The 17653-nt window shown below is 36.6% G+C and overlaps 1 protein-coding gene across 1 annotated transcript in view; it reads left to right on the top strand.

Moving 5' to 3' along the window:
- The first annotated feature begins 8943 nt into the window (after window positions 1-8943).
- LOC133533597 (uncharacterized) overlaps window positions 8944-17653 on the top strand; it is a 34951-nt gene continuing 26241 nt past the window's right edge. The window contains exon 1 of the mRNA XM_061872600.1: window positions 8944-9104. Coding sequence (XP_061728584.1) covers window positions 9045-9104 — 60 coding nt within the window. The 5' untranslated portion in view covers window positions 8944-9044. The remainder of the gene's footprint in view (window positions 9105-17653) is intronic.

Raw genomic sequence — 17653 nt, 5'->3', positions numbered from 1 at the left:
AATTGCTCTGATAATTAGATTAAGATAATTATATGTAATACTGTCTTACTATTCATAAGTGCTTGTTGCTAGGCCTACATGAATAAAGTATATTTGAATTGAATTGAATTGAATTGATCACCTTTATACCCATTTAATTAAAGACTTAGAAGTGAAAAATTGTTTTAAACGGGTATGAATCGTTTTGAAAGCGTTCCTACGTCGTAACTATTAGCTTGATTTCCTGGTATCAGGCTAACTCAGTTGAATTCTGAGACTGCTCGGCGGAAAATCCTCGGAGATTGGTTAAATTCAGTCGGACCGATGGGTTAGAATAGTACGTAATGCTTCTTTAACAGTGATGATTCATTTAATTTTAGATAAAGGCACTGCACTACGAAAACGTTTTGTGTTATACAAACGTGTTGTAAACGATATGATTATGCCTACCTAAAAAAGGTTTATTTCTGAAACTAAATGATGTTAAATGAGTAACTTGTAAAATGCAGATTCTACGTGCACAATCAATCGTTGCATAAAAACCAACTACCAACTAGCAATTAAAATCATCAATTAATCACGACGATCTAATGCAAATATTGGCCTGGAAACTAAAACAAGCTGCCACTGAGTCTAGGTACTGCTTTATGCAACCGCAGTACTTAAACGTAAAAGCCAATTCAGGAAAGTAATGCTCACGTGCCACTAGCCAGGAGTAATAACACCCGAAAGAAATTAAATGCTAGTTCCGACAGCGTTCCGTGGATTTTTCTTTTTATCAAAGCTTATTGTCGTCCACCACATAGCTATGTTATGTTCAGGCGCTCCGCACGCATGCCAATCAAAGCTCGAATGACCAAAGGTCAACAGTTTCATATTGACACAACGCGTTTCGTGTTTAAATACTATTCAGCTTATTTTTCTATTATTCGATAATGAAACGCAACATGTCTTCTACTACTGTAGAGTACTCCCTTACAATAGTTATTACTTAACCCCTCCAAAAACACATGTACTTAGACATTTTCGAGTTGCATAGTAAAATCTAATGAGTCCTATAGAGGTTCAAAATAAACTCGAATTTAGCATAGAACAACTTTTGTATTGAGACTCGGGAAGTAGTCTAGAGAACACGGCCAAGGACATATTATGAACATAGCATGGAGAAAAAAAACACACCTAGGAAGCTAGATGAGGCGACAATGTACGGTGATGATGAGCATATAGGGAGGAAAGTTGTAAAAGCGCCTGTCCGTTATATTTAGTTTTACCAGCACAAGTTACCTTCGGTTTTTTAGGGTTCCGTAATCAACTAGGAACCCTTATTTTATGATAGAGGAGGCTAACGAGCAGGCGGATCAAAGTGTCTTAAAAGAACCAATTTTCATCTTCAGGGATCTAAAAGACTTTAGGAATTGTTTGTTAGATTCAGTACCTAACATCAAAAAGCGAGAAATATCACGAGGCAAAGGAAGTCACTAGGGCCCGCCATTATGGAGTCATAATAGGCTATTATTAATAGCTGAACCATGTCGGCTTCACCTAATTCATAAAATTAAGGCTCATTTCACGAAAGTTAGGTAACTGTTGGTAACCCAAAAAGGTCTTAACATCTAACCATAACAGTTGTGGTCCAGCGGTGAATCAAATACTTTTCTTTCAGTTGTTCTAAAAAGTGTGCCGAAAATGATACGTTTCTACTCTAGCGCACTATCATTTCTAAGTTCGTTTTTCTCTTTTTTTACGATAAGCAATTAATATTTTGTTTTAAATGGATTTGTTGTACAATTTACATTTTGATAATTCCAGGAGTTATCCCCATTCCATAAATAACGATATTTGTACCTAAATTGTTAGTTAAAAGTACCCTCAAGAAATACTACTGAAGTTAATACTTAGCCGTGTTTTTTTACGCACATGTATTTTACTTTCTTCGTATTTGAAATGAAAAGTAAAGTGTTTTAACCCGGGTGAAAAGCACCATTTCAGTCTCGGACTATTGCCAAACTACCACGATAGCAATGGGTGCTTTTCATCCCTTAGTTAACTGTATACTTAATATATAATATCATTACCAAACAACTAGGTAGATAAGTACCATATTTGCTCTGCCGCCGTAGCCGTGGAGACAAAAATCCGAGAATCACCGCAAATATCAAATAAGTAATATCGGATTATCACGGAGGTCGGTTATTCCTCCCGACTTTCAATGAATTCCACGCCATCGACTTGTGATCGGTGACGGTGCCTGGCTTACTTTATTTGGATGAACCTAACATTGATATGAGTTATTTTCTTCCAAATTACTTTTAGTTATGACGTTAAGAAAAAAACTTGGAATAATATTGTTATATAACTTTGGGGTGTAGAATTTTTTTAATTTTAGTCTGGCTCCTTATGGCTTTTAGTTTGATATCCTTATGTATGGCTGTGAGGCCTGGTCTCTGACACTGAAAGATGAAAGTCAGCTCCTGGTAGCGGAGAGGAAAGTTTTTCGCAAAATCCTGGGACCTATTCAGAGAGATGATGGTACCTGGAGAATCCGGAAATTGCTGATATCGAGGAGTTAGTGGCCGAGCCTAATATCATTGGCGAAACGAAAGCCCACAGACTTCGCTAGTTCGGTAAACTAAATGTCACCTACTCAGAATGGGAGAGGATAAGGCTGTCAAGAGGGCGTTCTTACGACGATCGACTGGTAGCCGTTCGGTGAGTCGGCCCAGGTATCGCTGGAAAGACAGTGGGGCGGCGTATCTGCTTCAGCTTCGCGTCAGTAACTGGCAGGAAGTTGCGCAGGATCAGGAAAGGTGGCATGCTCTCGTTTCGGAGGCCAAGATTCTTTTTGGATCATTGAGCCAAAATAGTTATTAAGTAGTTGGTCTGGCATGTCTCTCTATAGGAAACGGACTCAAAGTTTTTGAGTTTAACGATTTAGCTGATATTATCTTCATCTTCATCTTAAGACCCCAAGTTTTAATACAGTCGCCATCAGATATATCGGAGCGGCCAAGATGGTCACAAATATCTGAACACGCCTCATTGTCAAGGCGCTAGAGTGCGTGTTCTGATATTTATAAGCGTCTCGGCCGCTCCGATATATTTTATGGCAACTTTACCAATAGATCGTAAAAATAATCCCAACTAAAAAAGCGATCGCACTCGATTACAAAATTAGTATGGGTGCGCCTATGCGTGCTGACCGCGAGTTGTCCTTTTGTAGTTGGGATGATCTGTGGTAAACCCATAGTAATCAGAAAGTAATTATGATTACTATCATCACAACTTTTCTCTATATGCCAACGCAGGCGGGCCGAGTCGTGTCAAACGTATGACCGTCCCAAGAAGTGAGAGAGTGGGGTTCTTCAAGAAGCAGGTATTTAGGGTTCTCAATACCTATGTTCATGGGCAGCGATGACTGCTTCCCATCAGGCGGCTCGTATGCTCGTTTGCTGCCTATTGCATAAAAAAGTACCCGAACAAATTATGTGACCCCAATGCGAAATATACCTAGTAATAAAATATGTTACTAGTATTGAATGTTGAATCGTTGTTGACATTCTTCAAGTTCATCTTAGTCCGCAACAATTCGATACAATTAACAAGACTAAGAAACCTGACGGAGACTCAATAGGGATAGGTCGCTAACCTATCCCAATTTATGTTATATCTTGGAAGGAATTTATTTCCCGAATTAAACCGTTAACATACACAGGTCAAAACCATTGATAGCAATACCCGCGACACTCCATACACGTCTATATACAGATCTTTCATGTATTGTTACCCTTCCAATTCATCCCCTTGGGACAATTCCGTGATCCTATGAATACTTCATTAATTGTTACCACGGCTGGCAAAACGTCCCATTTTGCCACTTGCCATAAGAACGCCTTGTCGGGTAATTCGTGTAAAGATACAAGCAAATCTCATCCTTATGGCAAGTGGCATAGTAGGATGTTTTGCCGGCCGCAGTCACAATTCATTTTGCGGCGGAGTATCAAGCATCAATACTTTTAAGTATTTATGGTAGGCTACATTAGGATTACAAGCGCAGCAGTGTCGCAAAGTTAATTATGACAGTGACACACTTTGTCTTTGCAAATGCACCTTGGTCCGACTACAGTCAAATTAAAAGTTCCTTTTTTAATTCAGCCATTAACTTGTTTGAAGATATTTTAGTACAACAATTACCAATTTAACTGACAGTAATCACTGTAATCATCCAAAGGGTTAATATTTAAGCGACAGTTTAGGTAAACACATAAAGCTAATAATTATTTAAAGCACACGAATTATAAACTTAATCAAACGTATAGTTCCGTTAACACCCAGCGTCACAATGTCTGTATGTTTCTGTATATTAAACTATAACATTATACATATAGACACGTATGTATATATGCCCTGGAGGGTACTCTTATAATATATTTTTAAGAAGGAATTATTGATATTATACAACTAAAAATTTAAAAATTGTTAGTAAATATTATCAGCCGGTAAACTTTTCAGAATCTAGTTACGAGTTACATAATACAGAAAGTAACAGTTAAATTAATGTAAAACCTGATATACATGATTTATATGCAATAAAATAGGTTTTCCGAAAAAGATTCCTTTCATTCGAACTCACATTCAATTCTAATTCGTTGACCGCCTTTCCAACGTATGCTTTCCCAGCTCCGTACACCGACTTTATGAATGAACGTAATAATAAAATGATCATCAAGCAGCTGCTAAATGAACCTTCTCAAATAATAAATAATAATAGCGAATATTAGACTCACCTTCGAGTAATTGGGTCAAGTCCGGTTATCTGTTGGAATTCGCTTACGGGCACTAGTAGCGCGAATGGACACGAGAAATGGGCAACGAGGGGGGTGCCTTCTGAAATACTGAAGGGAAAACCGGCGGGACAGCGCACGTCGTGAGGATATTGATTTGGGCGGCAACAAGCCGCCTGCAGCGCCCTCACACTCCATGACGCATCGCAAATCCTAGTTTAATACAACATGCCGGCAGATGGCGTTTTTTCATGAAAAGTTTATCGAAATAAAGTTCCAAGTTTAGAAAACTTTTTGCTTTCCCAAACTTTGCGTTTTAAGGAAAGTTTTGGAATAATTAAATCGCCTTACTTCTGAACTGCTTTTTAGGGTTACGTAGTCAACTAGGAACCCCCATTTATTATTTATAAAGTAATTAAGAAACGAAGGGTACCTATTTTATTTGTTTATAATTACTTGGATTCCCTTGGAATTTTCCCAGAATGTATTATGATGATAAATTAATAACTTAAAGTTAAATCAAATCGGTCTGTATCAGTACCGAAATGGGACAGAACAGAGTTTTAACAACTATTATATAACGAAACATCGTAGGTACATATAGGTTTCGATAGGGATATATAAAAAAAATGATGGGTAAATCTTACATGACCTATTAGACTCACAGTAAACTCAATAAGAATTGCGTTGTTAGTAGGTACTTAGGTACCAGATGATGATATAAGTATAGATATTCATGATGGATATATGGAACTAGGACCTCTAGCTTAGACAGGGTTATTACCAGTTACCGACTAGGCTAATATGCCGTAATACATTTTAAGAAAACATGTCAACAGAGCACTGGTCTTTTAAACATGTCTAGTAATTTTGTTAGTCTGACGACTTAGTTTGTCTTAACTTAAGAAAACATTATTACTCTTCAGAAAACGTAGCTAATTAACATACTTAAATCTGAGTACGAGCTCAGCCAATGCATCTTAACTGCAGTACTTAACACACGAATAAACGCGTTGAAATCTAGTTCAGCAAAAAACCTCGTAGACGTCTACGAAAGTAAGCCACGGCAGTAAACTTTAAGTAAAACCTATTTTATAGCTTTCGTTTTATAGCACATTAGCCAGTATGAACCCTTTTAAACTTTATTTGATTTCATTTGTAAATAGTTTCGAGAGTATTGAGGTGGAATAAAAGGGTTTTATGTTGTTTATAAGAGCTCTACATTTTTTATAACGTTCTACTGTTTTTAAATTTTTATAAAATTACTGGTAAACACTGGATTCTAGTTTGCAAAGTACACACAATTTACAAACATATGGCCCAACTATTGATAAATAGCTACCGCAGCCGCTTGGATCGACGACAAACGACATGTCAAAATTTACGTTTATTTCGATTCCGCTGTGATCCCAATAAGATCTATCTACGATATTTTCAACGTCAAAATGACATTGGTTGCCTGAATCGGGCTGCCTTTGTCAATTATACGACATACAAACGATATCTAAATAAGAACTTCTCTAAACCAGAACTTATCGTTATCATATCTCATTCTTCGAATCGGGCCGTTATATACGGTTATAGTACCGGTCGTATTCGAACAATGATCGATATGATAATGATCTTTCAATCTCAAAAGTGACATTTATAAACCAAAAACGTAATGTTTGATACTGCCAGATCGGTATCGGTATAGATAACATTGTTCAATTTGTTCGAATCGGGCCAACCAAATGCTCCTCCCTCGTAGCTAGATTCTCTGAAATATTTATGCACCGATCTATTTTTTACAAGCTTATTTAACTTGCCCTATTAGTACGTAACATGTTATTTTGTTAAATGTACGTAACATGGGTCAAATGTTGGAAGCTAAATTTGACCCACTTCCCGATTTCCGATTGAGCTGAAATTTTGCATACAGATGTAAATCGGATGGCAAATGCAATATAATGATGCCACGGAACTGATCTGATGATGGAGACAGAAGGTAGCCATTGAAACTCTGTAATAAAACAACGCAAACTAATTGTGTTTGGGGTTGTTAGAATTGTCTAGATGAGTATGAGTTGCTTGTGGAAGAACAGTACAGTCAGCGATATAAGCTTGCACCAAAAATAGCGTGACTTAAATTTTTACCAAAAATTGTTTAAAATATTATAGATTTTGATAACTCAATTTAATATAATAGCAAAGGTTTCGGAATTGAAAATAAATCAAAATCAATTAAAAATGATAACGAGCAAATAAACTCCCACCCACGTTTTTACTCTGTTTTAAAAATAAATAAAAGCAAATTTTTGCCAAACCAAAAACCCCGAGAAGACTCGCCATGTCGCCCAAGGCTGACTCTAAAGTAGGAAAAAAGGTAGAACAGGATAATCAGATGGGTCTGGCGGTACCTGGCGCGCAGGTGTGTGCGTCCGTGCAGAGCGCGTGCACGAGTGTGGGTGTGTCGTAACCGCTGCGCCCGCGCGCGGCGTTGCGTGCCGGGCGCGCGTGCACACTGGAGCTGAAATGACGATGTCAAAAACCACTGAACCTTGCCGGAAACCGTAAGGACAAATAAAAGAAGACCGACGTCCGTTATATAGTTTTTAAAGTTATGCTGATGTAATACAAATCCAGATTAATAAACAATAACCATTTAATTAAAGTACCTAGAGTCAACACATATAAACAATCGATTGTCTGCCTTAACAACCAAACACGTAAGATTATAAGATTTTAGCTTTGAGAACTGTAACTTACTATACTTACGTACTTAGATGGCAATAGCAATGCTGAGGAAATTAAAGTACTCGTTAGGCAATCTACATCTAGTTCCGCAACCGGAAGATAAAGTAGTTTTTCAAATCTATTAACACAGTAAATTGGCTAGTTCGTTAGATTGGTTACTTTTTCAAATTTTTTGATTATTATAAGAATTAGGCTAGAAAAACAAATTCTATGTGCATTTTTAATGCTTCTAACTCTTATAAAAATTAAAAAAAAAAACAAGATTTACAGCTGTGATTTATACACATCAAATTGTGTCAAAATATTATCAATGATATTAATTAATATCCAGAGCGGAAAATGAGGACTACGTTTGTATAAAAAGGCGACTTGGCACCGTTGGCCCCATTTCTCTTAAATAGATCTTATACTAAGTGACTACTGTGATAACTGTCTTCTCTACTGAAAATATACAGGATTATAATATACCGTTTAATATAAACGTATAATATAAAATCTTAAATCTTCAAGAGTTCAATGATAGCGTGCAATAATTCATGAAGTTTTAGTAAAATATTTTTACTCTTAAAGGAGCGACTTTGTTTCATGTAAAAGGGGACTGTAGCCAACGTAATGAAACGGTAACTCATTTCTCTTTAACCTTTACCTTGTATAAAATCCTCTTTGAGCCTTTTTGTAAGAATTTCCTGCATATCTTTTTAAAAAAGTTCGCAAGAAAACCCCAGTTCATGCAAATGCCTTTCCTCCCAGAAATACAGTTAAGAACGTGACTTGGAGCGACATTTTTATTAATGCCGACTTCGCTGGCGTCATTATATGTAGTAGATATTCGCCCTTGCGTGCTAAGGGCCCTTGCTTCTTTGTACTTAAGTGTTAAGCTTCAAATATTACTTACAACATTCTTTGAATATTTATTTGATTTATTTCGACCATTTTTGTGACGAATGATTTCGGACCTTGATTTGGGGATTTCATTGTTGACTATACTTTTTGTGTCGATTGTTACATTTCCACATCATTTCCATAGTATTTCACAATCTGTTACCAATGACTAGGTACACTTTTAGAGTTCTTGTTATCAAAATACTTATTCAAAATAAGATGTCAATGGGGGCGGGTAGATACATACGAAACTCGTTTTCGTAAACCAATATATGTGCTTTTAAAAGGGAAAGCAGAGAAAAACGATATAAATTATCGAATCAGGAGCATTCGGTATTTACCGAATGCTCCTGATTCGATAATTTATATCGTTTTTCTCTGCTACTATAGGATAAAAGTTACAGAAAAAGACGCTATCATACTTTACGAATTACGAGTACATAATTTTAAAAGTAAATATAAACAAGCTACGAATCTGTTTATTTTCTAGCAAAACCATAAACATCCACAAAACCTTGCATGTAGACGCAGCCTCCGACAGAAAGTAAAGTTTGTTGTTCTCGGTCGTGAGGCTCCGCGCGCAGTGGCGCTCAGACCCGCACGGCGACCGAACGCCATGCCGATGCCGCGCTAACCTGTGCTAGTGACAAGCTGTCAAGTGTCAACATGTGGCTCTATGGAACGTGTGTCCTCGCCAGCGTCCTGCTGGCGACCGTGCGCTCGCAGGTATTCACCATTGTTTTGTTGTTTACGTTCCTGGCCCTGCCAATTGAGGCAATACTTCATTATCAATACTCCGCTCTATGTGTCAGAGCCATGCTATTGCCGTGCAAGATTTTTGAACTTTGATGCCGTTGTTATTATCTGACGATTTATACGAGTTTATACAACATATTATTCCGTATTGTTACACTAGAAGTTACGTCTGTAGAAGTCGTTAAAATTTGTACTTACCTAACATAAATGTTACAATCCTTAGAATGTATCTTATAGAGGTAAATAAGTACGTCGTAAACTTGAGACAAACTTTTTACGATCTTTTATCAAGAACAATAATAATTCTGTTAGTACCTTTATTTTATTACTCGTATCACATACTTCTTGGTGGTTTAATGGGTCTAATAAGAATCTAATTATATTTGTGAAGGTGAAGGCCATCCAGAAATAATTAGGATAATTATGAATTCATTAACACTGAAAAATAAAGAGAGAAAGTTCCATATTTACCAGAGCGTTTAGCGTAGCCACAGGTTTTTATAAATTATCACCAGAATGACTTCATACCATAATCACGATACGACCTTGTTCCAATAACCAATGTCTACATAAGTATTTTTAAGCGTGTGTCTGTATACTCTTATATCAATATGGTATTCTAATGATGTGATAATATTAACATACTCTATGAATAAAACATTTTACCTTAGATATCACTGCAACAAAGCATATACTTACCAATATTTGCTGGTCATTTTAGGACCTTGTCATTTTCTGAATTGATATATTCTGGTTTTCGTGGCATAATACTTTTTAATATAACAAAGTAGGTACTATGTATACGAAACCGACTGAGTAAGCTCACAACAAACATGCAAAGACATTTCTTATTGTAAGCTTTGCCAGCTTCTTTTCATTTGATTTTATTGTTACAAAGATCACGAATAGATAATGCGGTAGTATCTACTTATAGTTTTATCTTCATGGGCTCGGATGCTCGGCATTGCTCGTATGTTAATAAGGTAGGAAGGCTGATCAGCTGCGACTGAATAAATACCCGTACATAATTTATACGCCTCCACACCGCATTGTTTAATATTCGTCCTTTGGGACCTGGGGCTTTGCAATATTCAATACGAGGGAATCAAGGGTAAGGCCTGACAAACGAGTTGCTTAAGCGTTCGCAGTATAAATCACTTGACTTCGAAATCATAACTCTTCATATTCATTTTTTATTTCTAAATATGTATATTGGCATAGAAGAATAAGTTAGTTTTGTGTGCTTACTCCATACGAGTACGTAGATAAAAACCCTAATAAGTTTTAACCTTTCGTTGTCATTTATGTTGAATATATATGGAGCAGATCTGCTCCTAAGCGTACCAAAGGTTAAGAGAGTTTGAATTTTGAATAGGTACGTTTTATCATACCTCTCATACAACCTATTAGTATTGGAAATGTAAGGTAGTTGATGTATGCACATAGTGAGCACTCTAAGCTTACTTATTTCTCTATGACATATGTTCGTTTCTCGTCACCATCAAAAGGCAAGCAGGTACTAAATCACAGTCAGGTGGTTGTTGTCCATCAAAATGTCAAATCCTTAAAGTTGACAGGTAAATTAGAGTTCTCGGAAATCTTAGCTAAAACTTATCCATAAACAGAATTATATTAAAAAGAAACAGGTAAATAAAAAATGCTAACCGGTTTGTTGATATCACTTTACGAATTAGATTTTCCCGCCGCGGCAATTAAAACAAATGCTCGAAATGTTTTTGCAATGAAGTAGCCCTGCCCCCAAAAGGCTTATAAGGCTGGCGGCTGACGCCAATGCCATGCCAATACGGGTGGCAAGGATACACCTACGCATCCCACGCGCATTCAATACGATATTCAGATATCACAACTTTAAAAAATTTGAAATTTCAATAATATCAAAGAGAATAAGGATAAAGATCAAAGTCAAATGGCGCTCTAAAAGTTTTAATTACGTGTAGAAAGATGGCAGTAAATTTACGTCGCTACAAAGTTTTCTTTGACAATACACCTCTATTTCAAATTATGTTTCATAATATCAATACTTATAAAGGTATTGAGAAATGTGGCAGCAATTATAACGAGAATTTTCTCCTAATAATAGCTGCATACAAATGAATCTTCACTGATATTAACATTCTTAAATTCCATCGAAAACAGAACTAGGTACGGACTGCAAAATTATTGGTAATTAGATTAAAAATACTACTTCGTACAATTTTATACCTCGACTCTAGTCATGTGCCCTTAAAGAACTATTTTCAGACCATGCAATAACGTTATAATATAATAAAATAACTGCAATCTTACATAACCAAACACATTGTAGGTACAAAGGAAACAAGTTTACCAAGCAGTAAGAATACGTAATTTTGTAACGAAATGAGCCGTTAATTCGGTAAACCTCAGCCGATATTATGACAACGACATACTCGCACATGTATTTAATTACAATAAGCAAATGGCAATAAATACAAATGGAAATACACATTCAAGTAATAGTCACGGAAATAGGTAACATAGTAGTGTGACAAACCGTTCATTCATGGAAACATATGGTGAGTCGAATTATTGAGTCACCGAGTAAATACGCAGCCTTAAGACATGACGCAAGGTAATACAAATCTGCCCTGCCCACACCATACCGGGCTTCGTACCTGCTGTCAGCTAAGACCTTTTATTTGGAAAATGAAGATTGGCATATTCTTATTCTTATACGAAAATTTTCGTGTCCATTGTAGAGGGAATAAAGTTAAAGATAAGGAAATGAAATTTCCCAACGATTCTTTTCACAAATATTATGTTTCATTATCGCGATCTTTTTGCCACAGGTTTTATTCAGGCAATTTTTCTTTCAGCGCGTCATTGAGTGAGATTTTATCTTTGGATCACAATAAAATTGGGTAGGTACATAGGTAACTATGTACGTATATGTAGATTTAAAAAAATATCGTATTTTATTATTTTGAAGTATGAAGTACTGCTTGTATACTATATTATTTTTCGGCGTGTGACCCTGACTTGCTACTCTATTCGGACCTTGGAGGATTTAACAACTGGAGTCGTCTTTAACCCCCTTATTCATAAACGTGTACTAAAGTTACGATGCCGCTAATCATCGTTTGTCCCTTTCCATCATAACAATACGTCGGAAAAGGACAAACGATGATTAGCGGCATCGTAACTTTTTGTACACGTTTATGAATAAGGAGGTAAGAGCTTACCCCTCTGTCGAAAACCTTGGCCAATGGTCATATGTATTGTATGAACTGACGTTTATCTGACATGGCTATTTGTACGTAACATACATTTGACGTGCCCCTCCCCCGTAAAAAAAACGCAGATTGTTTTGTACAGAAAATTACAGACAGGGCATCTCCAGTGGTTAAATCCTCCAAGATCCGGACACATATCACGCATAAACGAAATCTAAGAACTGATGTTTGATTTTAATCAAATTGCCTAAACATGACTTGCTACTTAACATTGTCCCACGTCATTTATTTTTTTGTTAATTATTAAAGCGTTATAAAAACATGTTTTAGTAAGACGACTCGTTTAAGATAGAGATCATCATACCCACCATCAAATAGAGACCGAACAAGAAGTAGGTACCTAGGTACCAAACAAAAACGTAATTATTACTGTGGTAGGTATTTGTAAGTAATTCGCTTGAAATTAGAAGTTGCAGGAAAAAATATATCTTATTAATTTGTCAAAGTAAATCACTTGTAACAAAATTCTAACCATTGTCAGATTATTTACAACATACCTAACTAAAATGGTCCTTCTGTCCTTGGTTATAAGTCATTCTCTTAAATATACTAATACAACAATAACCGAATACGGTCATTAAATTATTCTCACGTTGTATGGCAGACGCCCTAGGCTGGGTATTCCTATCATTTGCCTCACTCTCCTCTCCTTATACTAGCCAACATAAGTGTAACCCCGAGATCCGTGACAAAATTCCGCAATCAGAGATAACTCTTACACTGGTCCGTCTCAGACGACTGCTCAGGGAGCAGGTGGAATAAGTGCCCTGCACCTCAGTACATGACATCACATAACTTGATGACAAATGAAAGACAGCCGAGCGCTGCATACTTATGTTGTGTTCAAGGTACGAGAACCAACTGCGTAGTGACGGTATTAAAAATAATGACAAACTCAATTCACATTCCGTGTAAATTTAACAGTTATGTCATAAAACTTGTTAAGTTATTGACGCGAGACTAGTTGACTTTATACGCACATGCAAATCTCCGCTAAATTAATTCTAAGTACTATTACTAGAACGAATAAAGGAAACGGAAATTCTAACCATACTTTATGGCTTGAAAATGGTAATTAAGTAGTAACGTTAAACGTTTTGTTAAATGGGTCAGTTTGTAATGCTGTTTTAAATATAAAAGGCATTAAAAGTTGTATAACATAACGTAGTTATTAGTTAAGTCAATGGGAATAACGTAATCGTTTGTTTAGCTAGCCCACATGCTCGCTCGGCCTCCGACGCCGGCGCCGCCGAGGCCGCATCTTCCTCTTTTACAACTTACCACTTCATTCAAAATTATGGGCAAATTAGTTTTTCCTTAATTAAACGTTTTACTTAATTACCTTCGAAGGTTGATACAAGAGACATTTGCGGATGTGAATGTGATTTATTGAATGAAATTGCTGAGATTATCTTTCAAGGTTAAAACAATGTAGGTTTTTTTAAACTTAGGGAAATGTTAACGTCAAATATATGTAAACTCGTGGCAAAACTTCCTTACCTATATAATTCTTATTGTTATGTATTATATGACAAATTGGCAGTGTACATACCTCTCTCAACTTGTACTTATCGGAGTTTGAATTCAGTAGTAAGTCAAGGCAATGCCATGGTCTAAGTGTACCTAAGTAATATTTAATATTAAGAAATAAATATCTGAAGAGAGAAGTCAGAACAATGAGAGCATACATTTAATTCCGAATTCACGCCCTGAAATTCAAAGCAAAAAAACCGACTTATAAAACATTTAAATGAAATTCTATTTATTGACAATAACAATATACATAATGGATATATACAGATGATTACTATAACTAGCTTATATCTAAAATAGGCCCTTGAGGCATTGTACCAAGGATGCTGGCGGCATTTCCTCGTTGTATCGCAATACTGATACGTTGTGCGAGGAAGCCGCCAGCTCTTCGGTCACCAGTTACGTCAACCAGACGTTTCGCGATTTCTCCAAAAAACTTGTGCGCGCTGGGACCCCAAGGACCTAGAGTTTCAACGCCAAAAGGTACATTTGAAGAGTTCCCTCGATTTCTCGAAGATCCCATCATCAGACCCCGACTTGGTACCAACGGGACCATCTCGGAGTTATACCTGTTCGATAAAAAAAAATGAAAATCGGTTCACGATTCTCGGAGATATCGAGTAACATACATACAAAAAAAAATGGAACAACTCGGCCCTTGCCCCGTGGGCGGGCCATAGATGATTGATTATCAACAAACACCACCATAGACACTTACCTACTCAAGTCAAAATGTTAATGCAAAACAAGAGGGCATATTCGATGTGTAATTGATAGCGCCTTTGGTTACGCATGCGCGATGGACGCAACGCTCTGATTGCGCCGGCGGCGGCGGCGATCGCGATAACACCTCGCGGAAGCTTCGCCTCGCCTTCCAAAGGTGCTCCGGCACAACAAAAGCGTACTTACCTTATGTGATTTCTATCGAAACGTTTTGCAATCTCTAAGGGTGGAAACAGATGGACAGCATCTAACAACAAAGTTTATCGAAACGTACAAACAGAATTCCAATGCGCATTTATAGATATTTGTTTGTCTGTAACGATGAACTAACTCTGAAGAAATTGATATGCCATTTTTATACGCACATAGTATTCCAATCGCAGTGAAGCTGCAAGCATAATTGAAACATCGAGGATAACAGATGAAACCCATTTCACCACTGCCTAATCTAAGATATACCTTCCGAACTGGTGAATAACAAAAGTAGTAGCAAGCAACGCAATTCAATACATATTTCTGATAAAAAACGAGTTTAAGGAACCAATGAGGAAACCGTCGACTACAAATATTGTTCTAAAACATTAATCAACCGTCGCTAATCAACCGAAGTATGTCTTACACAAATAGAAAGAGTCTTGCTCAATACCTGATATTTAACAAAGCTTTTACAATGTAACCAAGTTATTCACGTCATACCATTTGAAAGATGTTTTTGGTCGCTTATCTGATTTGCGGGCGTGTCTGTGACTTATTGTCTTCGGACACCATCTGATGTTACAAAAGGCTTGTGAGATCCTTTATAGAAAACTCAGACAGGATTATATGACAAAAACAACTTAGTTTATAAATGTTGTAAAAATTTTGAAATAATAAAATGATGCACTTTACATGCATCTAATACAGGGTAGCCAATAAATACCTATAGGAAGCCATTTAAATTGTACATAGGGCTCAACTGGTCCTCTGGTACAAATTTTAACCCTAAAAGCTAAAGTATTGCAGAAAGTTTCAACTCCTAGTCTCATAAGTTGCCTACGTTTTTTAAAGTTTCTTTAAAATAAATAAATAAATAAATAAATATTATAAGACATTATTACACAAATTGACTAAGTCCCACAGTAAGCTCAATAAGGCTTGTGTTGAGGGTACTTAGACAACGATATATATAATATATAAATACTTAAATACATAGAAAACACCCATGACTCAGGAACAAATATCCATGCTCATCACACAAATACATGCCCTTACCAGGATTTGAACCCGGGACCATCAGCTTCGTAGGCAGGGTCACTACCCACTAGGCCAAACTGGTCGTCTTTATTTATTATTTCAATGGTGGTCGGAAATATGTGTGCATAACTTGTCATAGGTACTTACTTCTTCTTATTCTTCCTCGCGTTGTCCCGGCACCGGCTCATGGGAGCCTGAGGTCCGCTTGGCAACTAATCCCGAGAATTGGCGTAGGCACTAGTTTTTTTTTCCTTTTTTTAGTAGGTACCTATGTACCTACTTACGTATACATATTTTTTTATTACGATTGTATAAATTGAAATTAGTTATCAATCATTATGCACGTGAAATACTTGCAAATTTCCTTTATCGCAACATCCAGACAGGATAAATATTTGTTGCTCAAATGACACTTACAGTGTCCTGGAAGACGTATGGCTGTACCGCTCTGTCATTATGTGCACATTTCCGTGCGCGTGCGCCACCTACGTCGCTAATGTTCCATCATTGACCGCTTCCTATTCGCAATCGGGGATTACAGTCTAACAATACCTCGCTATTTCCGTGGGAAACATATTATGTGATCGAAACTGACAAATACGAAGTTGTTACTTTTTCATTAGCACACTTCAAGATCGCGGCCTACTGAGTGGTTATTCCTCTTTATAACATTATATTGACATTATTTTGGCATTAACCCTAATGTTACTGGGTCGCAAAGAAAACACCAGTATCAGTGAAATCTTTGTACTTCAAAACAAGACCGTGTTTGGGTAACGGTTACGTAAAGTACTTACAGATGTACATATGCGAAAAGAAATTTGTAGACATCCATTAAATACTTGTTGGAAATCAGGAATACCATCAAAACGATCCACGAAGCAACCCCCTTTGTTGATATTTAGGTTAGGCTTAGGTAAAATAACCTATTGTAGTATGTATTTTCAACGTACGTTTACGTACAGTCAAGGTATTAAATATCGATACGGACGGAAGTGCTAAAAATATGTATATACGACCTTATTACCTATATATTAAGGTAGTGCGTATATATTTTTGTCACTTTGTCTGTATCGATATTTAATACCTTGACTGTACCTACCCTCAACCGTCAATCAATTTGTATGTAATGTAATGAAAGAGTGCCATAGCCTACATTATACACAAACTCTCAAAAAACAGATGATTTTATACGCCAATAAACAGTTTTCAGAATTTTTTTAAACTTAAAAAAAGTATCTATAAAGTGAGTAAGTAATTAAGTAAACTTTTTCTTAAATAGCTATTGCTAAAACTAGATTTGCTCTTGATTACCTACACCAATTAATATCCCATGTTTAAACATAAGAGGCTATTAATATCGATCCTGTTACGGAAACAATCCCACGCAATAATAAGCATTTGAATCGTGAAATGTCCAAGTTCTTCTGTATAATAGGTTTAAAATTACGTCACGAATCTCACATCACATACTGGAGTGACATTCCAGTCGCTTACCTAGCTCGTACGAGTCGAAGATGTGCCCTCCGACCGTGTATAGAGTCCGGACAATATATACGCCGTTTTTTCATTATCCTTGTCATAAGATGATGCTTAGACTTTACTTTTATCTAAATAAAAGATGGTAGCCCATTTACATTCCATAGTAGTACTTAATATGGTGAAAACGAATTAAGACGCTTAAAGATTTACCCTGAAATTGTTGGATCCTTACCTTTATCATACGTACGCCGTAGCGAATGTGTTAGACAAGTCACT

Source organism: Cydia pomonella, unplaced genomic scaffold (genome assembly GCF_033807575.1).
Source record: "Cydia pomonella isolate Wapato2018A unplaced genomic scaffold, ilCydPomo1 PGA_scaffold_183, whole genome shotgun sequence".
Taxonomy (NCBI): domain Eukaryota; kingdom Metazoa; phylum Arthropoda; class Insecta; order Lepidoptera; family Tortricidae; genus Cydia; species Cydia pomonella.
Note: the sequence above shows the minus strand (reverse complement) of the source record. Positions and strands in the feature narration are given on the sequence as shown.